We start from the raw sequence: 24141 nt of genomic DNA on the forward strand, positions 1-24141 counted from the left end.
AGCTATAGCACTGTAAATATCGATATTTAATCGTAGGACTACCTCTCGCGCTCTATAGGTCTCCTCTCTAATGGTGGCCGGGGTATTTTAATGGAATTGCTCAGCGAAGCTCCAGTTACAGCTCCTATCCAGTATCTCAATGCCAATGAGAGGGTCTCAGCGAGGGCCGAGGTGAAGCTTCAGACGTTGGTAATCGCGCGCATAAAGCTGGTTATGCCAGAATGAACGAGAGAGGTTGTAAGATATTTGGTGGCGTAAGAGCGGTAACCATTAACTGGTTCTATTGATGGCCATAAACGAGCTGAGTGGGGTCTTAGACCAAGGTTGTGGCGATTTGGCTTACATAAGCTCTCTCCATAAAGCGATAAACTTTGTGTTAGAAGATACTGCTGTTACTATTATTTAACGCGGATCATGTGAGCGCTAATATACTTCTTGATTCGCAATGCCTTCGTGTTGTGCGCTTCCTTTGTTTGTATTGGGTTAATGCATTATGTATATCTGACGTTCACGCTTTTCTAAAAATAAAACGAAAATTAAAAAAAAAAAAAAGACAAACCTATATAATACTTTATGAAAAGAAAAAAAGATATATGTCTTTACTTAATGAAGAAGATATTACACGGTTAGAGTTCGTGGTGTAAACCTTTGCTCTATCTTTTCCACCACAGGTATCCATATTCTCACCCGTACATTCTATATCACACTCCTCTATACTAACCTTTGTAGCCCTTGGATTCGATTCATTGCCGCAAACACAGAGATTGTCTTCTTGGAGAGCAAAGTAGTCATTCTCGAGGTCAACAGTAGAGAAGCTTGCGTACTCTTCCAGATTTATATTTTCCCAAGTGATATAGTCGTTGCCCGGTATCACGCGCTCCTCCTTGCTCACGAAGCATCCGATACTAGTGTACTCGACACCTGTTTCTTCGTAAGAACTAAAAACTTCAATAGTGTCTTGCTCACGACCACAAAATTCTGGACCGCCGCTGCAGCGAGATTTGCAGGACCAATGGTGTATACGCCGACTATCCATACGCAGGCGATCGTCACATAGACAAGAGTCGCCATTTTGTAGACCGAAAAACCGCAACGACTGTGAGAGACAGTAGGCTTTACAAGCAAGAATAGACATAGGTTTGACATGGCTCAATTTATCAAGTATTAAAACACGGGTAGATTTGGTCGGATCTATCCCACTGGAATAGCATCCGAGGCGCCAATATCGAGGAGGGGTAAATGGTTTCCGGAGAACTTTTTTGGTCGGGCCGACACAGTAGGTTTGTCCTGGGATAAGACTCATGGTACAGTTGCCTGGGGATATAGACGGGTTGGTAGCTGTAAAGAGAGAAAGACTCACATAGTGCTGGCCCAGAAGTTGAACACAGTCATCTTCCTTCTGAATTGTATACCAATGTCCATACTCTTTAGTTGTGTTTTCAGCTAGAATGGCGTCCTTAGGTAGTGGAACAGCCTCGTCAGCATACTTAGAGTACGCCGGGTCTGATTCCGTGTTGTTGACAGTGTGACTGTACTGGCCATCAGATGGTGTAGTGCAAATGATTCTACCCAGCGTTATCGTGCCCGACAGGAAATTATGGCAATCATCATCGATCCAAGGGTTAAGAGCGACGATGTCCCTTGGGCGAAGACCTAAGGAGTCGGCCACAGAGATGCAGGTGTCGTTTTCTTTGACCTCGTAGGTGTTGCATTGAAATGGTAAACAAACCGACACGTCTTCGACCATGTTGTAGCAGTCGAAGATATCAGGGTTGTTGATAAAGATTTCTGCAGAAGAGACAATGTACTTGAGAGCCAATGAATCACAAGTATCGTTGGGCTTTATTGTATATACATCAGAAAGACAAGCTGGGGCCTCGGGCAGCTGTGAGGTTTGGCCTATTTCATTCTCAGAATGTATTCTGTAGCCTCCAAAATAACTGGTGATGTTTAAATGATATCCAATCCAAACCAGAATTGGCGTGTAAATGATGAATATGAAAAGGCATATTAGCCACGCTTGAGATGATGGCAGAAAGTTTCTGGTAAGGTGCATTTCCGTGATATTGAGCTATTTTTGCAGAAATCGGTAATACGCCTCTATTAAGGAGTTTGTAGTAAATTATATATAGGTACTAATACTAGGTGCTAAAAAAAGAATTAAGGGGAAGGTGAGACGAGGAAGAAGGTGCAAGAAGAGGGGCATCCCGATACGTTGACCAGCATGAATTACCTGGCGATTATCTGGAAAAAGCCAAGGCCGTACAGGAGATGCCCTTGTTCTAATTCTCAGCGCCGTCCTGAATCTCAACCCAAGCTCGGCTCTGCAACCGTCACAGCCTGGTTAGACACTTACAGCAGACCTTCGGATGCGACAACCCTGACATCCTCAAGGGCATTAATACTCACCCCATCAGCCAGCGCCGAGGTATGCCAATCGTTACAAACTCGCTGAAATGAAGCAACATTGACCAGGAAGGTTGGGAAGGGCGCGGGGCGCCCGCTGCCTGGGAATGTAGAGGAGAGCAGGGACTGGCCTCGAGAAGAGGCGTTTGGCACTCATTGTGGAGCAGATTCATGTTCGAGGTCGAAGACGATAAATTTTGTGTTGCATAGAAGCACTTTAGTCTTCATAAATTAGTCCTCGAGACAAGGAGACGCTACTCTCCATTAGGAACAAAATAGACACTCTTGCGCGGCGCCATTTCATTGAATGCATGTTCAATCGCTTCTTCCCACCTCTCAAGCGGAAACTTACCAGAAGTCTCAATACCCCCTGGCTTTGCAAGAGGTAAGAGACCGGATTCAACGAGCCCGATAAGCTCATCTGCCTGTTGACGAGTATACATGAAGGTTCCCTGAACTCTCAAGCCTTTAATAACCATCATGAGGTAAGGGAGCTCCACGTCACTCCTAATGCTGCCCATAAGGCTCACTCTCCCTTTAGGTCGTAGAGCAATAAATGCAGACCTGAGGTAAGACGGAGTCGATTCGAGCTTTGGTGAAATGTCAAAATAGACATCGATTGGTCCATGAATTTGGAGGGCTGCGGCATCATTCTCAATGTTGCCGGTAATAGGGACGGATACAACACGATCCCCGGTGCCCGCGATCACTCGTCGAAGCTTTTCCTGGTTGCGACCCATTGCAATGACTTTCCTCGCTCCCATGGCTAGTGCAACGTACACTGCAGCGCTCCCGAATTTTCCCGTTGCGGGGGCGACGATAACAGCCTCTCCAGTTTTCATGCATATATCGCTAAGTCCACCATATGCAACTGCTAGTGTAATGATATAACCAAGGTCTTCAATTGCGTAACCAAGGCGCTTAGTCAACACCAGCTCGTTTAGGAGATTGACATTCTCGGCGGGAACCTTGACCAGCTCTGCCCAAGAACCATTTCTCCATTCGCCTTCCATGAGAGCCTGGCTTTCTGATGTATAGCCCATCATGATTCCTAGCAGAGCAGGCGAAGCAGATGTATTGTCCCTGGGCCGCACCACTCCACTGACAAATGCAAGCATTCCTCGCTTCAGATGAGGTGTGTCCGGGGCGGTCGTAAAATGACGGAGCCAGCTGACGGCAGTGGCGTAGGAACATGAACGACCTGGGCTGGCTTGGTTGGTGAAGTGAACTGTAGTTGCTGGTAGCTGATGGAATGTATGATCCGTCATTTTGCTTTAGGTGGCGCTTTTGAAGCGGCAAGTTATTGAGAATAATGGGTTAATATATTCTGCCCTATCTGATTAGGACGCTTAAGGTTTTAGAATAAGTAAAAGAGGGTCTATTTAAGTACTTCTTTTTGAATTTATCTTTATAACTGACAGCATGGGAAATTAAGCCTTATGCTATCTGTATGTGATCTAATTATTATAATTATGGGTAGTAAGGTTAGAGGGTCCATACTCTCGAGTTTTGTAGACCATGCCACTGCCGTGGCTCTGATTTAAACGCGTGAAACAAAAGATAATCGCCTTGGCGGGTTTGATAAATACCTGATACAGAAATGCCGACTAAGCCGTTATTGTTCGAGTTTCCGTCATTAGCCTTGTACACATGACGGGAGAGAAGTCATACTGCAAGGTTAAACAACTAGGGATCTATTTCAAATTCCCGCAAGCACTCGGTTCGAGAAATGTTAAGTCCGTTCAAGTCCGTGTGCGGACATGTTTCATTGCAGAGAGTATATGGTTCTAAAACTCTAAAAGCAAAAAGTCCGCCGTCGTAAAGACCTAGCGCACGCCGTTATTGGTTCAAAGTAGGGTGGGTAACTTAATTATATCGGCCAGCTCTCCGGAGATTGTTAGGTGCTGGTAAATAAGAATATTTCAAGTTAATGACAAAGTAACTTTGAAAACTAAGGCATATAGTAAAGTAGGAGATATGTCTATATTGACGTTTTCAATGTCCTTGTATGACACGGTATACATCTGTGGGACATAGATCAGCGGAGGGGCTCGAGCGTGAAAGTCTCGTTTGGGTGTCAACATAATTCTCAGAAACAGGTCAGGCGCCCTATATAAAGGCCAGTTTGGCCCAGCCTCTCTCGTCCACAACACTCAACCTCATAAATCATAACACCATCATTCAGCACTCAAATCCAACTTTCAAAATGTCTATTCTTGTATCTCCGCCCATTGTCTCGGACAACATAGAACAGCTCAAGGAACTCCCTATCGAGAACCGGCTCTTCATCAATGGCGAGTTCGTGCCATCTAAGAGCAGAAAGACATTTTCTGTTGTAAATCCCACAACCGAAGAAGTGAGTGCTCAAGTCTTTAAAGCCGGCCCAGAAGACGTCAGCGACGCTGTTGCCTCCTTGGCAGCGGCATTTCCCCCCTGCTCTAAGCTTGGGGCATTAGGAAGGGCCAAATATCTTTTCAAGCTTGCAGATGCGTTGGAAAAGCACCTTCCTGAGCTGGGATACCTGGATGCCATTACCATGGCCAAGCCTGTAGACAATGACTATAAGTCTTGTTTAACTACAACTGCAAGCGCTTGAGCTAATGTTGCTAACACTTGTATGTCACGAATTTGGTGCCCGTTGTGCAACTGCGTCACTTTGCAGGCCGATCTATCGAAAACCAAGGAGATACATCTATCCACACACCTGGATTCGTGAACCTCACATTCCGCCAACCCTATGACGTGTGCGCCGCCATCACTCCCTGGAACGCCCCTGTCGTCATGGTCACGCAGAAACTCGGCCCTGACCTCATCACTGGAAACACTCTAGTTGTCAAGATTTCCGAAAAGGCTCCGTTGAGCCCTCTCGTTCTTTCCAAATGCTGCCAGGAGATTAGACTGCCTAAGGGCGTTGTAAATATCCTGAATGGATTCGGGAGACCCTGCGGTGAGTGGACACATGGAAATCCGGAAGCTCTCGTTCACGGGATCAGCCGCCACAGGAAAGGCCATCAAGAAGGCGGCGGCAGAGTCTAACCTTAAGAATGTCACCGTTGAACTTGGTGGAAAGAGTCCCCTTATTGTGTTTGATGATGCCGACCTTGAGAAAGCCGCTAGGGCTTCAGCGTTTTCTATCCTCGTTGGCTCAGTTCAAGCATGCATCGCTAGCTCAAGAGTATTTGTCCAGTCCACTATTGTAGACGAATTCAAAAAGGCTCTTAAGACAAACATGGCTCAACTCAGGACATGCGGAGACCCCCTCGCTGCTGGAACGCCGCGTGGCCCACAAGTTGACCACCTACAGTTCTGTCGAGTAATGGGATTTCTCAACGAGGCAAAGGAATCAGGTCTCGAAATGGTTATGGGTGATGACTGTCAGGGAGAAACAGGATATTTTATTCAACCAACCATTATCAAAGAAGTTCCCGAAGACGGAAGGGTTTTAGAGAAGAGGTCTTCGGTCCAGTGGTAATCCTCAACACGTTTGACGACGAGGAAGCGGTGCTGCAGAGTGCTAACAATACCAGCTTTGGCTTGTATGCGTCTGTATTCACAAAGGATGTTTCTCGCGCGTTGAGGGTGGCAAAGAAGGTCGAGGCAGGCAATGTGGGGGTTAATTGTACGAGTCCGACGCTGTCGTTGGCGTTGGACATGCTGTTTGGTGGGTGGAAGCAGAGCGGAGAGGGCAAGGAACACTCCAAGTATGGGACGGACAACTGGACGGAGCTCAAGTCTGTATACATTACTCTTTAGCTTTTTATAATTCTTTTGCAGCCCTGAATTTATCTTGTTTGACTTTCTAATTGAGCGCTGTGCCTGTTGTAAGCTTATGGAGTACTATGTTTTAATAAGCCTGTAGATTATGGCAACCTTATATATAAGTTTCTCGACTTCTAGGTCGCCTGGACCGTGGACGCCTAGCAGGCTTTTGTCTGTCTTCTTAACTCTATAACTATATGGATATGAAATTGCGTCTCTAGTTGCAGCTTTTCGCCCTTCTCTTACAGATGTATTTAGTTTGCGTTAAGATATAGGAAAGATTGACGGTAACCGGTTTGGAGGAATAATCCAATATCACTTTGGGGCCATCGTTCGGGAACCTCGGTCCTGCTTTTAGTTGGTTATTTGTTTTGTTCATGATCCAATTGGCTGAATCCCTCCAAGCACAAGCAAAAAACCGAAATTCTTAAAGCAGTTTAACCTAATATATTTACTTCTCTCCAGTCTTCAGCTCCAAGATGGATAACATTAACGCATAAGTCATCAGCCATGGCCTATGTTAATTATGAATCCGTCTTTGCTTCCTCTCCCGAGTTGTCTTTTCCTCCCCAGGTATTTTCAAGATACCAGTGTTGCTCGCTTCAGCTTTAGATAATCTATATTGTATCTAATTTCTGCTTCTTCTTGACGCCTTTGCTTTGTGATGCGAATCTTGAGATAATAGTGAACGCGCCACAGTCAATACAACAGCTGCTTTGATATACGTCGAGAGTATGTCAACTTCATCTCGGATAGCCATTTATCATAGTATAATCGCAGCATATAATAAGAGTTCACTTAGCACCTGTGATAATTAATTTTCAAGTGAAGACAGCAGATCGATCCTGCAATAGATTCAGTTTTCATTAGCAAGAGAGCGGAAAGTACTGATTCTGTGTTTATCATAATAGCCATTCAAGTACGGCGCTTGTTATAGTTTGTTCGTCCTGTTGAGGGGATAATGTACAGCGAATTAATATTATTATTTGGCACACTCTTAATACTTAAGAGTAATGAGGTGATGTATTAATTGAAGATCTTGGTTCAAGGACTGCCTACAATAGATGTATAGTGTAATTGAGCCTGAAGATAGGTGGTACCCAAGGCTTTTACTGGGATTAGAGATTATACTAATATTCCCTGCAGGAGCTGCTAGTTTAGCTTCTTTAGGGTATTTCTTATAACTCATAAGGGCATAAATAGTTAGAATATGAAATTTGCCTAGGGCAACAAGGGCAGCAAGTACGGCCATAACAATGGCCACTAAAGATCCACTAGGCGACTTAGGCCGGGATGCTAATTCTTGGCATAACGTGGGGTGGAACTGATTTGCTAATGCAATGGTGAATTCAGAGAGAAAAAACAGTTTGTATTTTATTCAGCTCTATATGAGCGAGGGTGTCCCTCATTTCTATTTATAGTTTAGTATAAAGGACTGCAATACTAAAATCTCCGATTATAACTCTTTTATAATAACATATGTCCTAGTAGAAGGTATATAATTATAGTTATAGGCTCGTAGAATCTAAGTTATAATAATTAAATTTAAGATTAAACTTATAAACTTAGTTATTTAATTTTCTAGCTTTCTTAAAGCTATTGGTTTTTATATTTTAATAAGTGCCTTAGCCTTCTTTTATATATATTATTAATCTTTTTTCTTCCTTACCCTAAGATTTATTTATAGATAATTTTATTAGAATTATTTATAAAAATGCAGTTTTATAAGTTATATATTACTATAATATTACTTATCACTAGTCTCTATAAACAGCCCTTCTATACTTATAATACTCTGGTTATAAGTAAGTATATATAGCTATGCAGGCTAAGTTATTATAAAAGGATATATTATATATTTCTGCTGCTTAGTTAGTTTGCATATTTATGTGAAGCCTGAGCTGCTAAACTTACTGTTACTCTATATAGGATATATTTATTTACTGTTTTGTATTCGAAGCGCCACAGCCCGTGACTGTCGGGCCGGGGCATATGCTTCGGAGGTTGCACCGGCGGTTGTATCATGTTGGTAGTTGGGGACTTGTTGGACGAATCTTGATCGTTTCTCTTTCACAAGAAGTATCGAAAGATGGCCCTTCTTTCCCTTCTCGACGGTATACACCTGTTCTATCGCTTTGTTAATGTTGATATTGGTGTCTTGGGTATCGGCTGGATCATCATATCCCGATAACAGTCCAAAAGAGTGGTTGCTAGACATTCATCCAAAGAGTTAACCAGGGAATCCAATGTTCCTGTGTCCATCAACTACTTTACTTCTCGAAAATGCAATTACACCTGCGGGTTCTGTTTCCATACCGATACCTCATCCTACGTCCTCCCTGTTGACGAAGCGAAACGCAGCTTGAGACTGTTAAAAGAAGCCGGCATGCGAAAGCTCAACATTGCTGGTGGTGAACCAGTCCTCTACCCTCGACTTCTGACTGAATTGCTTCACTTTGTCAAGGAGGAACTTGGCCTCGAAAGTATCAGCATTGTGAGCAACGGCAGCAAGATTACAGAGAAATGGATGCCTGAAAGTTGCCAATGGCTGGGCACTCTTCCAATCTCATGCGATTCTTTTGACCCCGAGACGACAAGAAGATTGGACGGGGCGACGACGGAGGGAATGTGATCAGGCTCTTCCGCATTGGACACTGGTGCAGAGACTATGGAATCAAGTTCAAGCTGAATACGGTTGTCAACATTCACAATTGGAATAAAGACATGTCGGCTGAGATTGAGAGACTCACGCCCTTTCGATGGACAGTGGTCCAGTGTTTGCTGGTCGCCGGCGAGACGCGAGGACCTTCCTCGTGACCGACAAACAATGGAAGACATTCTGCGACCGGCATAAACATCTTCCATGCTACGTGCCAGAAAACACAAATGCTATGCAAGCAGCTACTTGCTTCTGGATGAATACATGTGCTTTTTGGACAAGGGCGAGGGCATGATGACAAAGAGCGAATCAATCTCGAAGGTCGGCGTCGAGAAAGCAATGGGTCAGGTTGTCTGGGATAAAAGTTCTTTCCTCGACCGCGGCGGCATTTATGACTGGGGAAGATCCGATATGGTGAAGGAAGGTGGTTGCAGCGGCGGTGGTAATAAAAGCTGCAGTGGTGATAGTCAATCGCATGGATCTCTTCGTTTAGACGGCCTGAGGAGCCAACTTCGGAAAGGATGACGGTGTCGGAACCTGTATCAACGCTGGTGATGATTGTAAACATGAGCGAACGGGGAATATGATTCGTCCTCGCATAATCCTTCCTTAGTTGGGCTAGCGGTTCGCCTCATACGCGATTCCCTATCTGGCTTAAGCTTATCCTGTACCACATGACAACGCCTCCGCACTCGCATTGAGATATCGACTTCGCCTATCATGTCAAACGCGGGGAACAAGTTGGTATAAGTCACCAAAACCCCTACCAAACCGTTATCATGCACGACGCGGGTCAAGTTATATAACTCGTATGACTTTCCCCACGTATCAATTTGCCTCTTGAGACAAATTCTTATTCGCCCTCCTGTACTACCATTATCCTATTCATTATGCACCGCAAAACAGATCAGCCCAGTCTTAAGTCACAAGATACCAAAGAGGTCTCGGAAATGCCTGCCAAGACAGACAGCGATGCCGTCGAATGCGGGTCAATTTCTCCTGGCGGTGTTACCGTCCAGACACTGAAGCCATTCACGACATTATCTGCCCTCGGTATCGGCTATGGCACAACCAACACCGCCGTCGGACTCCTTCTCGTTCTTGGAAGTACTCTTCCAATGGGTGGATCACCTCTCTTCTTCTGGGGGTTCCTCGTCATGGCGGGTGTTGGTCTTGCAACAGCTACAACTTTGGCAGAACTCGCATCGGCCATGCCTCATCCCGGCGGACAGTACATCTGGGTCAATCGCTTATCCCCGCCCCAATATCGTCGCTTTCTGTCATACACAATCGCTGTTGTCAGTTGGCTTGCTGCGGTTGCTACAGGCGCTTCGGCATGTCTCTCAGTACCTACCGGCTTTTGTGCCATCATCTCCCTGCTGAATCCCAACTTTGTGTATAAGCGTTGGATGGGATTTGTTGGGTTTCAACTCTTGAATATCTTGACTGTCATTTGCGCCAGTTTTGAGCATGCCCTCCCACGAATCTCGAAGATCATGCTCCTCTTTAGCTGCATGACGATTGGTGTCATCTTCATCACGCTGTTTGCCATGTCCGATAGCCATGCTTCAGCGAAAGACTATTTTACAACCTCGGTTAATATCTCAGGATGGCCAAAAGGAATTGCCTTTATCATCGGGATGAATGGGGCCAACTGGAGTTTCTCATGCCTCGACGTTGCTACCCACTTGGCTGAAGAAATGCCTTCGCCCAGCACCGATATTCCCAAAGCTCTGATGTGGACTATTGTTGTTGGATTTGGGTCTGGGCTCTTGGTTGTGACCTCAGTACTGGTCAACGTCCCAAATATTGACGGAGGCGCAGATAACTCAGCTCTTTCTCTATTCTACATGATTACCAAGAGCAAAGCAGCTGCTGTCGGCTTGTGGATTCCCGTTCTTACCACGACAGCTGGGGCCGTTTGGTCGATCCAGACATGGCAGTCCCGCCTTGCTTGGACCATCAGCCGTGAAGGTGGCTTTCCATTACATCGCCATCTGAGCAAACTTGCACCTGCTCCTTTTCATACCCCCATCTGGTCGTTGATCTGGTCTGCCTCTGGAACTGCCCTCTTCGGCTGCCTTTACCTTGGGTCGGACCTCGCCTTTAACTCTCTGATCTCGACGGGTCTGTTGCTCCAATACATTAGCTACAGTGTTCCCGTTGTATTAGTTCTTCTTCAGGGACGCAGTAATTTTCAGCACGGCCCGTTCTGGTACCCCAAGCTCGGATTGATTGCCAATATTGTCATGCTGTCATGGACAATGGTAGCTCTTGTTTTTTATTGTTTCCCTTACTACACGCCTGTTACGGCTGTGCAGATGAACTATGCCTCTCCGGTTTTGGTCGGTATTGCTCTGTTGTCTATGTGCTTTTGGTTCTTCTATGCTAAGAAGAATTACGAGGTTAAAGAGATTTGGAATGCTTGAGGAATGGACGGAGTAGATAATGCTTAATGGTAGTTAGCTATAATTGCAAATGTATTTATGCAGCTTTATTTTTGACAGTTTGATCACCGACATTACACAGTCTAGTATGACAGCCTCTCGTAGTGAGTGATTCTCAATTGAACTAGGTTTATGTCAATCGATTGAAAGTTTGTAGTGTCTCCATGAGATACTGAGTCAGATACGGGTCCAAACTAAGTCAGATGATCTGAGTCTGGACCTGGTTACTCACTAACTACTCACTAACGTTAGTTGTTGGCTTATCGTAAAAAGCGGGGGAATCCACAAAGTTCTGCTTGTAACCCCTTGTCCTTGTCACATTCTCTCCCGTCCATTTCCAATTGAACAAACTGCCACCAGATGCAATTAAACTACGTTACTGCCTGACTTATCCACAGTGACTATGCAACAATCAGTTAAAGCTTCACATTCAAAGTCTCGCAATGGATGCCTCAGATGCAAAGCAAGAAAGGTAAGTACAGCCAGAGAAACGTGTGCCTATCTACTCACATCTTGAGAGGTTAAATGCGATGAGCGAAAGCCCGCTTGCGCTCGTTGTGAGGACCAAAAATATGATTGTCCAGGATATGCACTCAATGTGCGTTGGTCACAAAAGCACCAGACACGACCAAATAATATCGAGAGCCCTTTGCGACGAGGGAAGGCAAAAAGTCGTACGAACATCACTTCCAGTTCAGTAGCCGAAGGCTTCCACCAGATGAACGGATGGCTCGACCCTCCATCTCAGTTGGACTTCGTCATGCCAGCTGACATATTCAACATCGACAACATATCACAAGACCTCCTGGGGGGCGAGTCGTCGGCGCGCATCAACGATAATATTATAGATTCACCTGACGAGAACATGACAATTTGGACTCTTCCAGAAGATTCAGGATCAACATTCAACATTATCGAACCAATGGGAGTAATTGGCCAGTTCCTCGACAATACTGCAAGAAGCCCACCATTTCAATTTGAGTCCCCGTCACGCGGAGAACAGTCCCTTATCCAGGTCCGGCATCCATACCCTGACCCGCATCTTCGCTTGTCCAACATGCCAACCACTTTATCTGAGTATTTTTTCCGCGATGTCATCACTCTTTACTGTTCCTGGGATAGTGAACTCAATGTTATGCGCAATATCATTGAGAAAATGTGGCAGTCTTCCGGGGTGCTCTATCATACAATTCAGAGCATGGCTGCAGCATGTTTGTCAAAGGACTTCCCGCACCTGCTACGAGTTGCTCGTGAAGAACGTTCACAGGCACTTCATCTCGTGAACAATAGACCTCAAGAAGTGGAGAAGCAAGTAATGCTGCTTGCATCCATGCTTCTAGGCCATACCTCGAGCTGGTTGAGCCCTCACAATCTTGCAACCGAGACCTTTCGAGCAAGCCAAAGCATACTGGATGAAATTGCAACTGAGAATAATGACATTTCGGAGATGTCCTTCTTCAGAGATACCATGGATTATTGGGCCATGCTTCTGGTCTATCTCACGGACAAGAACGAGCTAGGAGAGTACCATCGAGAGGAACGGGTTGGACCACCAAACTTAACGAAGCCAATCGAACCGCATCCTTACTCTGGTATCTCGCAAGATATGGTTCGCGCACTGACAGATACGGGGATACTCATATTTCAATACCGGAAACACATGTCCACCATGAAGTTCATGACTGAAAGCGATCTTGACGTGTTCAGAACTGCATTGCGTGAGGGCAGGCGGCTGGAACGCATGTTTCTAGCACACCAAGTGCCAAGCGCAGTCCAGACCAAGAACCCTGGCGACCCGAAGACACCGCTGAAGCATTTGGAGCTTATGGATGAAGCGTATAGATGTACAGGGCTGTTGCAGCTCTACCGCGTCTTTCCCGATCTTTTGAACGAACGATACTCACCTTGGAACAAGGATCACATTCTACGGCCTTTACCAGCACATCAAGTGCCAACAAAACAGGAGAGACAGCTATGGCTGACACAATTTGCTCTGCATATCCTTGGTATTTTGGAAGAGATTCCGTTTGAGTCAAGGACTCGCAGTGCTCAGCCGTTTGTTATGGTTGCCATATCTGGTGAACTCAGGCAGAATTCTCACAGTCTTCAAGGATCTGGTGTCTCTATTACAGATACCGGCGTGCTGAGCATTGATAGTGTCTCTATCGAAGTGGCCCGTGCCCGGAAGTTTGTGAGCTCCCGGTTATCAGCATATACACACATCTTGCCCTTGCGAAAGAGCCAAGTCATTTTGGAGCTCATCAATCAAGTTTGGTCAGCGATAGACGAAGGACAGGAGGATGCTTACTGGTTGGATATTGCTTACGAGAAGAAATTGGGCACAATGATGGGGTAGTTGGTGGTTGAAAGTCATGTCGAGGGAGTTCATGATGCTATAGACTATTCTGTTCCACTGTCCAACATTCTACAGCTTCCCCTCCTTGGCACCGCCGGGTAGAGCGATCCTTGCAAACTTGAGCAACGTTTGATCAGCTGTGAGCTTGGTCTGGAGACGTTCTTCCGTGACGAGGAATGCCCGAGGAAACCACTCGCTGACATCCTCTCCAAGTATCATTTTTACCAACGCCTCACCCGTCAGCCAGCACTTGTCCATGCCATAACCGTTGAATCCTGCAGCTATCCACTGTCCATCGTCACCAATAGTGCCCGTCAAAGACTCGGGTATCTTGCCAACTATAGGAAGTCCATCCGCTGTATGTCCTTGAATGCCTGACCAGACAGTCTCGATCTCCGAAACGGTCTCCGATCCCCAGCCATCTAGAAACAATTTTGGCAAAACAGTAGAAAGTGCCTGCCTCGCTTCTTTAGGGACATAAGTATCATCTGCAGTCAGGATATCCTTCACAAAAGCCGTCTCGTTCCCGATCCAAATGCTCCCCGTCAGAGCATTTTGCTGCAAATAATAGAGGCCAGTGTCGAAGAAGCCAGTTTCGGCATCCAGGGTTGACTTGTGAGACAAGCTCCAAGATCTAGTTCCTTTGTATTCTGGAAACAACGGTCCCGGCTTTTGAACTGACATTGTTCCTCGGAATGGATAAAGGCCTCCAGCTAAGTTGGGCAGCAAGTGTGCCGCGTGCCCATTCGTACAATGGATGACCTTTTTCGCTCGGATGCTCCCCCTCGGGGTAGTGATGGCGTAGGGATATAATCCCTGAGAGAACTCAACGCGAGTGACTGGCGTATTTGTCTCGATATTCAGTCGATCAGAGTACTTGTCCAACAGGCGTTGGTAGATACCTGTCAGCAGTCGATAGGGCCAAATTGCACCAGCTTCATGTTCAACAGCCCCAGATGCATTCTTGATATTCCATCTCTATAATATGTCAGACTTGCTGTAACTTCATTACAGGATGAACTTGGAGCATACCTCTGGAACCTGGTCTCTTTCAATTATACTGTGATAAGCACTGTACTCTGGAACTTTGTCCTGGAAGCCCAGAACCGAGCTCTTCGCAGAAGCCCATGTCTCGTCGTCTCCAACAGCCATGACTTTCAGGACATCTCGTATCTGGCACTCTTCTTGCAAAGCAGAATCGAATTCTCTTACCAGTTTCATCAAATGCTCAATATTCATGATGCTAAAGCAAGTGATCTCCCTTGCCGCTTCAGTTCCATGCTGTTCAGCCAGGGGGCCGAATGTATGCCCAGATGCTGTGACAAGATGTCCCCCATTGCGTCCTGTTGCTCCACTGACAAGAGTGCGGGCCTCAAACACCGTTACACATGAGTTAGCTGTAGATGGGTGTTCGAGGAGTGCCTTTGTGACACTACAACCAGTAATGCCGGAGCCAATCACCGCAAAATCAGTAAATTCTGGAAGATCCCTCGACTGTATCGAGGCCAGAGACGGATGAGGAGGAACCTGCCAAGCTGACACTGTTGGATTTGGCCTGGGTAGTCCTGGGTCTTGCAGGATTGCCTTTGACACACTTTTGAGAAATCGGGCTGTAGCTGGGTCTGAATTCCCGTCAGTAAGTGAGTTTGTGTTCCAGGTCGTAGGGCATACTGAGATACAAGTTCAGCTCGTCGTCTGTACCAGGCCTAATTTGGCTTTCAATCTGTGTCTTATCGGTCGCCATGTCTGCTACTGTTCTGCGTCTAGCTAAGTGAAAAGTGAGTACTCTCTCCTTCTTTATCACGCTGGACGATGTCCAAGCTGGGGACATTGAAGTGACTGCACCAGCCGAGGACAAGGTACCAAGGTACCACTGCCTCCTTGTCTAAGTCCGAGTTCAAATTGTGCCGACGCTGCGACTTACTGTGTTTGGAAAGTGTATGCGAGGTAGATAACGACAACGGAATGCGATTGGCGGTGCCGAGCATCTCCCCACTTTCAACAAGCCATGAATTTCCAACTAAGCTTAATCCGAGATAAGCCACAAAATAGCTTCCATCTGAAGAAGCATTGTGAGGGGTAATAAGTCATCCCTGCCTCAATCTCATTGTTAGTCTCGTGTGAGTTGAATCCGGCGGAGTTCATGCGAAACCGGGGAGCCAAATACTACTCATTCTCGACTTCATACAGAGCACATTTCTTCTACGGTAGACTTTTCGATCCTAGTAACAAAGATATCACTACGTCTCGCAAATCTACCAATACCCCTTCCAGTTCACTACTAATTAATTCTCAAAATGGGGATTTATATCACCGACCTCACCGAGGCAGACATTCCAGGAGCAGTAGAAGCAGTACAGTAAGTGTGAAAGATATCGGTCAGCTATGTGGTTGCTGACTCGACAGGCAAGCCTTTGTTGGAGATCCTTATAACGTATGGGTTTATGACCAAGCGAAAGTGAGTGAAGAACATCCGTGATGGAAGCTTTTGCCAATGTTTCTAATGCTGACGCTTATGCAAGTTCGACAGCCAGCGGAACTTTGAATCTCTTGCCATTCGAATGAGGTGGGGAATGCACAATGGAATCTTTCACGTTGCCAAAGAAGAAAACAGTGATAAAGTGCTGGGCGTAGCGATGTGGTTGCGTCCCCAACCCGCAGATCAGCCTCCAACATGGAGCGACTGGTTCGAGGGCTGGAAGCTATACTTTGGACAAGTACGCATGAATCTGTGGTACGGTCGTGGAGGATTAAATGTCAAGGTATGTTGCTCGAGATCTTATCGAACACAATAAGTTTCTGACCAAGACCAGCGATATTATATCTGGAAAGATGCCCAGGCCAGTGCCCAGTCGACTCTCTGGACAGACCCCCGGGGCTACTTCTTTCTGAACATCATGGTTGTTGTCCCCGAGGCTCAAGGCAAAGGTGTCGGGGCAAAATTGATGAAGGCTGTCACAGACGAAGCCGATGCCAAGGACATGAGATGCTACTTAGAGTCAAGCCGTGACGTCCCCAACGTAGCCATCTACGGACGTCTAGGGTTCAAGTTCCAGAAGGAAATGATTTGCGATGATGACGGTGATGCAATTAAGCTGTTTACAATGATAAGGGAACCTCATGCTGAGCCATCCAGCGGGAGGTAGACGGCAAAACTAGGTAGGAACCAGTCCTTCGAGAAAGCATGACCACATTATATCTTTATCTGGCATCTAGTGCCTGTGTTAATTTGTTCCTTTTCGTGTTTTACCTAATAATCAGAGATGACATTAAACCAAATTTAATAGGACCGTGGAATAACAACAAACACTCTACTTGAGGATCCTAACATATTGAATCACAATGCATGCCACGCACAGCTCACTAGGCCAGCTTCAGCGCTGCTCTGAAGTTTATAATGATATGTATTGTTTATAGCAATATGTAGGGTTACTTCTGGAAGCTGTCGGTGGTGAGGCAGAAACCTAAAATGCAGCGCTGCTATGATAAGATCGTCAAGAAAGCAGGCCCTAACACCTCCTGTTCTTCGGACTATGCCATTTTGCTGTCTGAGCTGCTCCTCAATCAAGCGCGGGGAGAAAAGACCGCAGTGCCGCCATCTCATCCGTCTGAATCGCGGAGAAGCCAGCCCGGAGCAGCCGTCCCCAAACTTTGTCAGGGTCCTCCAATGCAGCGCTGTCAGTAAAGCCTGGAGAGGCGACACTGTCGAGAGTATTGACCCAGAGCGTGATTCCGGCATCATGGAATTGCTGCTTCATTGCATCGACCTGCGAGAGGTCCCGAAACGAGGCTTCGCAGATTAGGGGCTTCAGGTCAAGAGCAAGGTTGGCCTGTTCTCGCCAGTCATCATGCTCGAGATGGGTGCGTGCGATGAACGGAACGTTATGCGTGGTGATATTGGCTTTGATCCAGGCTAGATCAAGTTCCGTCTTTAGATCAGCCCAGAAATCCACTTGCTTTTCGATACCCATCTTCTGTGCATAGTCCAGCACTTCTGGGATGACATGACGATGCTTGATGTCGAGGTGAATGAAAATCTTATTGCGGGTGAGCTCAAAGACATCACGTAAGGTGGGCACCTTCTCCTTGGTGAATGGATTATTTGGGCCTCCATCACGGTTTCTCAGCGAAAGCGATATCAGTTCTTTCAAAGTCAACTCTTCTGGCTTCTTATCGATGCCGGCCATCCGATCCAGGGTACTATCGTGGAGTAGTACGAATTCGCCATCAGCGGCACGGCGTACGTCTATCTCAACAACATTGTAGCCAGCTTCCATGGTGCGTCGGATGGAAAGCAAGCTGTTCTCAGGAGCTTCATTCCATAAGCCACGGTGGGCGACAATTGCACACTGGCGATGAGGATTGGCGATATATTCGATATAGTTCATTTTTCTATGTCTCTCTCATGAGGCTTTTCTAATAAATCAAATGCAATCTCAACCATGAGAAGTCGGTGAGGTCGTGAAAGGAATCCAAATGGCTGCTTATTGGTGGCTTGCTCTCTAACTTTGTGCTGTCGCAGTCGTGGTGGGTCTCTGAAGAGTGAAGACCAAGCAAGCCTGAACCCAGCCTGCCTCTTCTCAAAGTTTCCAACAACCAATCGACCTACAGCATGCAATTCCTGGGATATAGATTTTCTTTTGTTCACACTGACATGCCACCTCAATGTCGACCAAGAGGCTTGTCCCCATCGCAAGTCACACTAGGAACCATGACTACACTTGAAGCAATTTGAAATGGGGAGAATGCCTGTTCTACACAATGTGACAGGCGATGTTTCCTTAAGATCTAAATCGTATGTCTAAAGCCCTCTCGGAAATGTCAAAGAGGAAAGTCATATCACAGCAATAGTCATCAAGTCTTGGTGTAGAAAGAAACCGTCATGGATGCTAAATGACGCTTATTATATTCTAAATGCCAGCATAACGCAAGCGACGAAGTTCTCAGTAACACAAAACTATGTCTATACCGGAGTCATGGCCTAAGATTCCTTCTTGGAAGCAGCGGCGGCAGCGGCAACTCTCCTCTTCTTAGCCATAGTGTTGAAGAAAGTTCCAAGACAGAACCCAACCAAGCTGAAGAAAGGAGCCCATGCCTCTTTTGGTACGAACACGGTTGCAATTGTGATCAAGACTGGGTGCATGGCGCACATAGCTTTCGTCATGGGCACCAAACCGGCACGAACCGCAGCGCGAGCCTGTTCAGTCGTGCGCGCGCCAGCAATGACGGCCATTGATATAAGATAGACAGCATTTTGAATGGGGAAGAACTGTAATAAGTCAGGTAAGTGGCTGAGAGGAATTGGTGGTGGCTGGAGAAGCTACGTACTAGGAGCATAGTGATGAGGTTTTGTAAGACTACTCGTCCTGGGAGACTTCGTTGTAGAGTCGTGTTGAGAAAGTGGGTCAGTGGTGCCGCGATACACGCACCATAAAACGCCATTTGAGGGACACGGGCAGTAATTGTTGGGCCGTGGCCAGGGAGCCCATAGGCAAACCACGATGCTATAATCTCCGTCAAGGCTGACAAAGACCCTTGAGTAAGCATCTTTGTCCTCAGTGGCTTTGACTGTAATTGTTTGAGGTATGCCTATGTTGGAAATGTCAGCATTATCTACAAAGATACAAAGTACTCAAAGCATACACCCAACAGCGCCTTGGCGTCAATTGTAGATTTGCCATTTGGCGTATGCGTTAGAGTTGACATTTTGTTGGCGTGGCGCGACTTGTCTCTGTTAAGTTTCCAGGGCGCAAGTGGGTGTGAGACTGGATACGATAAAGGCAGTTGAGAAGTGTGAAGTTGTCCTTGTTTGATGACGGATAGGAGAAAAGTAAAGATGCCTGAGGCTAAATGTCCTCCCTCATTAGCCGTGCACATCAGCCGGCGCCTCGGTCCGAGCTCCCCAGACCCGCTTCCCCTCTTAATCGGAAGATTAGTGTATAATGGGAATAACAGAAAAGCAAGGGTTATTTCCAGCTAACCTAGACCTGAGTTCAAAACACAAATGCCAGGAATGTATAAGAGCCTTACTGATATACTGGCTGCTGAGCTGTAACAGTTTTAACTTAATAACAGAACCGTTTAAGTTAGATTCTATAGCTTGCTAAATAGAGAATATAACTTGTTGAACTGGGGCTTGGCTGAAGCAATGGTAACAATTGGAAATTTGGAATATTACTTGTCGGAAGAGAAACCACGTCGCGAGAGATGAAGGGAGGACTTGATGGCTAAGATTTACCACAACACAATGTTAAAGATTAGCTGCAGTAAAGACTTTAGTATAGTTGGGTATGCTAAAGACCAGCTACTAAATATCACAATGGCCAATACTATCCCTGGCACTTGTCATGTTGTTGATCGTTGTAAATGACAGACATTACCAGAGGTATGTCCTCCCCTTCTCCTGACCATTGAGTATTGTTTATAATGGACAGATTGGCATCGAAGACGAGTTTAAAAGTCAAATCAAAACCAACAGCCTTGTATACAGAAAGGAGACAATGATATTGCAATATATAATACCATCCAAGATAATCGGTCTGGCCATTCGGGATTACTGGAAGACGACGATTAAGACTGGCTTATTTCAACTGCTGTTACACCTAAAGGAGGTGGGAGGAGAGGTTGCTGAAAGATGTTTGGCTTGCTGTAAGTAATCTAGACCCGGAATGTCAAAGGCTTGATGAAATCAACAGTGCCAAGACCAGTATATAGCGAGGCTTTGCGCTGCTAATTCTTCAAGTTGACTACTCCGCAAGGAATCTGAGAGCTAGTTGTAACATGCCTTGAGCTTGGAGGCAAACTGATCGATTCTCATATGAGAGCTGTTTGGCAAGTGCTGTTCCATCCCTAAATTAAATGTAGAGTAGCCCATCAGGACGAAAACAACAAGCCAGACAGAGAAAAAGTTTAACACAAGTAACAGATCAGAAAATAAAAAGCCAAAGCTTGACAACTACTTCTGGATCCACCTTTTACCTCAAAGGGAGACTGAAACAGGATAAGACCTTCATCCGGGGGGGATCGCAAGGAACCGAGAGCAGTGACAAAATCCGTATTATAAATGACATGAATAAACAAAGGCGAAAGTATTCCTGACTTTACACAAGTCCAGACGGGTAGAAGAAAGGCAATGGGACAGACGTCATTAATTGACTGTGCCACTGGCACAACCTTGACGACAAAGACTCAAACCGTTGAGAAGTTAAATGAGTCGATGAATGAGTGCATATTTAGGTCTGTTGAGGAAAGCTATTGTTGAAGAATAACATTGATAAGCTTGTTTTACATAGCGCGCTTGGTTCTCAATTCAAGAATTCCTGAGCCTCTTATATCATGCATGATGTGCAGCATTTTGGTGTAGAATAACTATAAGTCGAGCACCAAAGTCCTTCTGCTTAAATGAAGACGAATCGCTCCATCTCCAAGAAGAAGAGAAGCGGAGTTGATCCCACATCGAGACTAGCCGCCTGAGAAGGTGACATGCTTATTATTAAAGGCGTTGGCCTATAAAACCTGGTGGCCTGTGATGACCCAGGTGAGTATGCCGATCTTCTCGCCACCTACTGAAATACCGATCAATCTTGTTAGCCTTTCATTGAGAATGCACTGGCCTAGCTACTTTTCGTTCCAGTGGCCACTCAGGAGCAGTGCTGTTCGGATTGGGGTGTGAAATTAAAATTTGCTCGTCAACACTACGTAGAGGAACGCTGCCATACAGCAAATTTCCCAGCAACAAACAGCACTACCGGTGCTAACCCTTTCGCTTAATGACCGATCATTTACTAAACCATGCGCCAACAATTGCACTACTATGCCGATTTGCCGGGTGGCACGCCAGTAGCCAATGTGAGGGTCGAGACCACGCGGGAGGAGTTGGAGTCTCCCCACGATTGGTGGGCATTACCCATATTTCCCCATGGGGAGCCAGGGTGCGGGGAGAATTCCTCCCTCACACGGATTACCGGCATCATAGGCCACCCAATATCAGGAGCTGATTACACCTGGTTGGCTTACTATAGCCAAGGTTATCTTAAATGGGAGATTTCTAGCTCACATCTCTATATACAAGATGAGTCGTGAGGGGAAAGGTAGCTCTGAAATTCGGTAAAAGCATCGGCAGTTACATTGCTTCCTTATTTAATATGCAAGGCTTGCATATATGAGAGTAGATGTTAAATACAGCATGTCAGGAAGTCTGATTGCTGTTTAATACTTCATCGACATTAGCAGTGAAAGAACGAGGAAAGTGGTATCATCATGGAGATGAATTCTAACAACGAGGTATATCATTTACAAAAGTTCATCGCAACTTGCATGCTAATGGTAATTGCAGGAGATCCATGCCATTGAGGCGGAACTCCATACTGAGATTCTCCCTGGCACAGAGATCATGAGAGATGTTGCTTCGCACCATTTTGTCAAGGATCGCTCGGGTTCTAATCGTGTCCTTATTCCGCAACCCTCAGACGACCCTGCTGATCCTCTCAACTGGTCACTCACTTGGAAAATGTTAGCCATCACTGGGGCTAGTATGACCTCATTCTTCCAAGGCTTTGGGCCACTGTCTCTTGCACCCATGTTTCCAGACTACATCGAAGCGTTTCACTGCAGTCTAGCAGATGCTGTGCAGTTCACCGGAGTGTGTATCTTGGTTTTAGGTTTCAGCAACTTCATATGGTACGCTCGTGGCCCCGAGCCGAGAGAGCCTCTTACAAGTCAGGACATCACTAAGAACTGTTGATAGGGTTCCATTAAGCACTTCATTTGGCAGGCGGCCGGTATACATTGCGTCTAACTTAATCTGCCTGGCCTCTATGATTTGGAGAGCTCGTGCGCAGACTTATGGCAGTTTCATGGGAGCTTGTGTGTATGTTTTCAGGAGCAAGGTTGACAGAACACTTTCTGACTGTGATGCAGACTGAATGGCATTGGCGCTGGTCCTGCAGAGTCAATCCAACCTGCCGTCATTGCTGGTAAGCCATCACACTAAACATGTTAAGGTATACACATCTAATTACTTGTTAGATATCTTCTTTTTGCATGATAGAGGCAAGTGGAACACCCTGTACTGGGTCGTCTACATGGGATCATTGATGATTGGTCCCATCATCGGCGGTTCCATGGCTCTCAATGTTGGCTGGCGCAACTTCTGGTGGTTCAACGTTGCCCTGGGTGCAGTTGTGGTGATTTATATCATCTTCTTATTCCCAGAGACTAAGTTTGTTTTTCGCATCCCCTTGAACATGCCGAGCCCTAACTAACAACGATTAGGTGGCACCGCCCCCATCCCAATGAGATCATTGAGGAAGCTAGAGCGAACGAGAAGATCGAGGGTTCGGCCAATGCTAGCCATGCCGAGGCCTCCAGACCTAATAGTGATGGTATAACAGAGCACGCCACCAGTAACGAAAAAGAGGGAGTAACCCCGGAAGGATTTGCCGATCTATCAACAAGTGAGACGGCTGCGAGAGATCCATATCTCGGGCGAGGAAAGCCTGCAAAGTGGCAGTTCCGGTTCTTCCAACCCAACCCGCATCCTTTCAAGGCTATCCTTTTGGACCTATGGATCCCTTGGAAGCTGTTCGCATTTCCCATCGTTCAATTTGCCAGCTTCGTTGTATCTTGGAGCTGCTCTTCTTTCCTCACCATTAATCTAACCCAAAGTCAAGTACTTGCCGCGCCACCTTACAACTTCTCTACTCAGACCATCGGCTTCACCAATTTTGCTATCTTTGCTGGTGCTTTGATCGGCCTGGCCACTGGTGGTCCTCTATCTGACTGGGTGGCTGCCAAGCTCACTGCAAGGAATAACGGTATTCGTGAGCCAGAAATGAGGCTGGTTGCCATGATCCCATTTGTTCTTATTATGTACCTTGGCAACATCATCGTCTCGGTTGGATATGAGAACCATTGGCCATGGGAAGTCATTGTGCTTATCGGGTATTCTTGCGCCGGCATCCAAGTCGCAGCCCTCCCCAGCATTTCAAGCACGTATGCTGTTGACAGTTACAAGCCTGTTGCTGGCAGCTTATTTGTCAGTATCACAGTCAACAAAAATGTTTGGGGTTATGGATTTAGTAAATTCATTACGCCTTGGAGCATGAAGGCTGGGTAAGTTGTCTACTAGTTTCTCAATCTGGCTGTTACTAATTCTTGCAGATTTATCCCACCTATCATGACCAATGGAAGTTTGGTTTTCCTCTGGTGTCTGTTTGGTGTTGTATTCTACTACTACGGCAAGACATTCCGTCGTTGGACCAAGAATAGTAGTGTCCATAGGCTTTAGTTCTTCGGCGGATATTATGGTATCATTCAGTGGACATGCTAGTTAGGTAATAACAACCAGAGATAGTTTTTTGCATCTAAATATCTTCAAGTCCTTTTTGTGCAGATGAATGTTTAGCATTGTTAAATAATGTCTATGAAGCCCCGGCCTCACTTTTACCTGGGATGCTCAAGGCATATGAGAGCCTTTTGTAATTAACTCTAACATGGGCCTTTCAAGTACATAC

The 24141-nt window shown here is 46.0% G+C and overlaps 10 protein-coding genes across 10 annotated transcripts; 6 read left to right on the forward strand and 4 right to left on the reverse strand.

The window, feature by feature from the left end:
- Window positions 1-2532: 2532 nt before the first annotated feature.
- Window positions 2533-3685, reverse strand: FOBCDRAFT_181845 (uncharacterized protein). Its single transcript, XM_054704407.2, has one exon. The coding sequence runs from the start codon at window positions 3672-3674 to the stop codon at window positions 2661-2663; it is 1014 nt and encodes a 337-aa protein (XP_054560382.2). The 5' UTR covers window positions 3675-3685; the 3' UTR covers window positions 2533-2660.
- A 927-nt stretch (window positions 3686-4612) lies between these two features.
- On the forward strand, window positions 4613-6159 carry FOBCDRAFT_239461 (aldehyde dehydrogenase; the record flags this gene model as incomplete). Its single annotated transcript, XM_059610258.1, has 4 exons — window positions 4613-4976; window positions 5069-5353; window positions 5400-5845; window positions 5902-6159. 4 exons carry the CDS (start codon window positions 4613-4615, stop codon window positions 6157-6159), a joined length of 1353 nt encoding a protein of 450 aa, XP_059464793.1.
- A 2095-nt stretch (window positions 6160-8254) lies between these two features.
- On the forward strand, window positions 8255-8797 carry FOBCDRAFT_200971 (uncharacterized protein; the record flags this gene model as incomplete). Its single annotated transcript, XM_059608990.1, has 2 exons — window positions 8255-8279; window positions 8394-8797. 2 exons carry the CDS (start codon window positions 8255-8257, stop codon window positions 8795-8797), a joined length of 429 nt encoding a protein of 142 aa, XP_059464794.1.
- Window positions 8798-9774: 977 nt separating this feature from the next.
- On the forward strand, window positions 9775-11260 carry FOBCDRAFT_181850 (amino acid/polyamine transporter I; the record flags this gene model as incomplete). The annotated part of the gene is made up of 1 exon (XM_031177911.3): window positions 9775-11260. The coding sequence occupies one exon, from the start codon at window positions 9775-9777 to the stop codon at window positions 11251-11253; it is 1479 nt and encodes a 492-aa protein (XP_031043798.3). The 3' UTR covers window positions 11254-11260.
- A 346-nt stretch (window positions 11261-11606) lies between these two features.
- FOBCDRAFT_181851 (fungal-specific transcription factor domain-containing protein) lies at window positions 11607-13644 on the forward strand. The gene is made up of 2 exons (XM_059608572.1): window positions 11607-11743; window positions 11792-13644. The coding sequence occupies exons 1-2, from the start codon at window positions 11675-11677 to the stop codon at window positions 13625-13627; spliced, it is 1905 nt and encodes a 634-aa protein (XP_059464795.1). The 5' UTR covers window positions 11607-11674; the 3' UTR covers window positions 13628-13644.
- Window positions 13634-15371, reverse strand: FOBCDRAFT_318943 (FAD dependent oxidoreductase-domain-containing protein; the record flags this gene model as incomplete). The annotated part of the gene is made up of 3 exons (XM_031177909.3): window positions 13634-14605; window positions 14660-15249; window positions 15299-15371. 3 exons carry the CDS (start codon window positions 15369-15371, stop codon window positions 13697-13699), a joined length of 1572 nt encoding a protein of 523 aa, XP_031043796.2. The 3' UTR covers window positions 13634-13696.
- A 400-nt stretch (window positions 15372-15771) lies between these two features.
- FOBCDRAFT_318944 (acyl-CoA N-acyltransferase) lies at window positions 15772-16895 on the forward strand. Its single transcript, XM_031177908.3, has 4 exons — window positions 15772-15986; window positions 16034-16085; window positions 16150-16389; window positions 16441-16895. The coding sequence occupies exons 1-4, from the start codon at window positions 15925-15927 to the stop codon at window positions 16771-16773; spliced, it is 687 nt and encodes a 228-aa protein (XP_031043795.2). The 5' UTR covers window positions 15772-15924; the 3' UTR covers window positions 16774-16895.
- Window positions 16896-17187: 292 nt separating this feature from the next.
- Window positions 17188-18015, reverse strand: FOBCDRAFT_273421 (glycerophosphoryl diester phosphodiesterase; the record flags this gene model as incomplete). The annotated part of the gene is made up of 1 exon (XM_031177907.2): window positions 17188-18015. The coding sequence occupies one exon, from the start codon at window positions 18013-18015 to the stop codon at window positions 17188-17190; it is 828 nt and encodes a 275-aa protein (XP_031043794.2).
- A 479-nt stretch (window positions 18016-18494) lies between these two features.
- On the reverse strand, window positions 18495-19431 carry FOBCDRAFT_222234 (uncharacterized protein). The gene is made up of 3 exons (XM_031177904.3): window positions 19271-19431; window positions 18956-19216; window positions 18495-18896 (listed from the first exon to the last, which is right to left on the reverse strand). The coding sequence occupies exons 1-3, from the start codon at window positions 19331-19333 to the stop codon at window positions 18609-18611; spliced, it is 612 nt and encodes a 203-aa protein (XP_031043791.2). The 5' UTR covers window positions 19334-19431; the 3' UTR covers window positions 18495-18608.
- Window positions 19432-21886: 2455 nt separating this feature from the next.
- On the forward strand, window positions 21887-23955 carry FOBCDRAFT_318946 (serine/threonine kinase 16; the record flags this gene model as incomplete). Its single annotated transcript, XM_031177903.3, has 7 exons — window positions 21887-21910; window positions 21963-22306; window positions 22374-22496; window positions 22547-22602; window positions 22655-22847; window positions 22901-23740; window positions 23789-23955. The coding sequence occupies 7 exons, from the start codon at window positions 21887-21889 to the stop codon at window positions 23913-23915; spliced, it is 1707 nt and encodes a 568-aa protein (XP_031043790.2). The 3' UTR covers window positions 23916-23955.
- Between the last annotated feature and the right edge of the window lie 186 nt (window positions 23956-24141).

Source organism: Fusarium oxysporum, chromosome IV (genome assembly GCF_013085055.1).
Source record: "Fusarium oxysporum Fo47 chromosome IV, complete sequence".
NCBI lineage: Eukaryota > Fungi > Ascomycota > Sordariomycetes > Hypocreales > Nectriaceae > Fusarium > Fusarium oxysporum.

Bases quoted from the DNA above. Each gene is read 5' to 3' on its own strand.
- FOBCDRAFT_181851 (XM_059608572.1), top strand. From the start codon at position 11,675: ATGCAACAATCAGTTAAAGCTTCACATTCAAAGTCTCGCAATGGATGC. The intron at 11,744-11,791 runs GTAAGTACAGCC...ACATCTTGAGAG, and splicing joins TCAGATGCAAAGCAAGAAAG to GTTAAATGCGATGAGCGAAA.
- FOBCDRAFT_181845 (XM_054704407.2), bottom strand. From the start codon at position 3,674: ATGACGGATCATACATTCCATCAGCTACCAGCAACTACAGTTCACTTC.
- FOBCDRAFT_222234 (XM_031177904.3), bottom strand. From the start codon at position 19,333: ATGTCAACTCTAACGCATACGCCAAATGGCAAATCTACAATTGACGCC. The intron at 19,217-19,270 runs GTATGCTTTGAG...TTTCCAACATAG, and splicing joins ACGCCAAGGCGCTGTTGGGT to GCATACCTCAAACAATTACA. The intron at 18,897-18,955 runs GTACGTAGCTTC...GACTTATTACAG, and splicing joins ACCTCATCACTATGCTCCTA to TTCTTCCCCATTCAAAATGC.
- FOBCDRAFT_318944 (XM_031177908.3), top strand. From the start codon at position 15,925: ATGGGGATTTATATCACCGACCTCACCGAGGCAGACATTCCAGGAGCA. The intron at 15,987-16,033 runs GTAAGTGTGAAA...CTGACTCGACAG, and splicing joins GGAGCAGTAGAAGCAGTACA to GCAAGCCTTTGTTGGAGATC. The intron at 16,086-16,149 runs GTGAGTGAAGAA...CGCTTATGCAAG, and splicing joins GGGTTTATGACCAAGCGAAA to TTCGACAGCCAGCGGAACTT.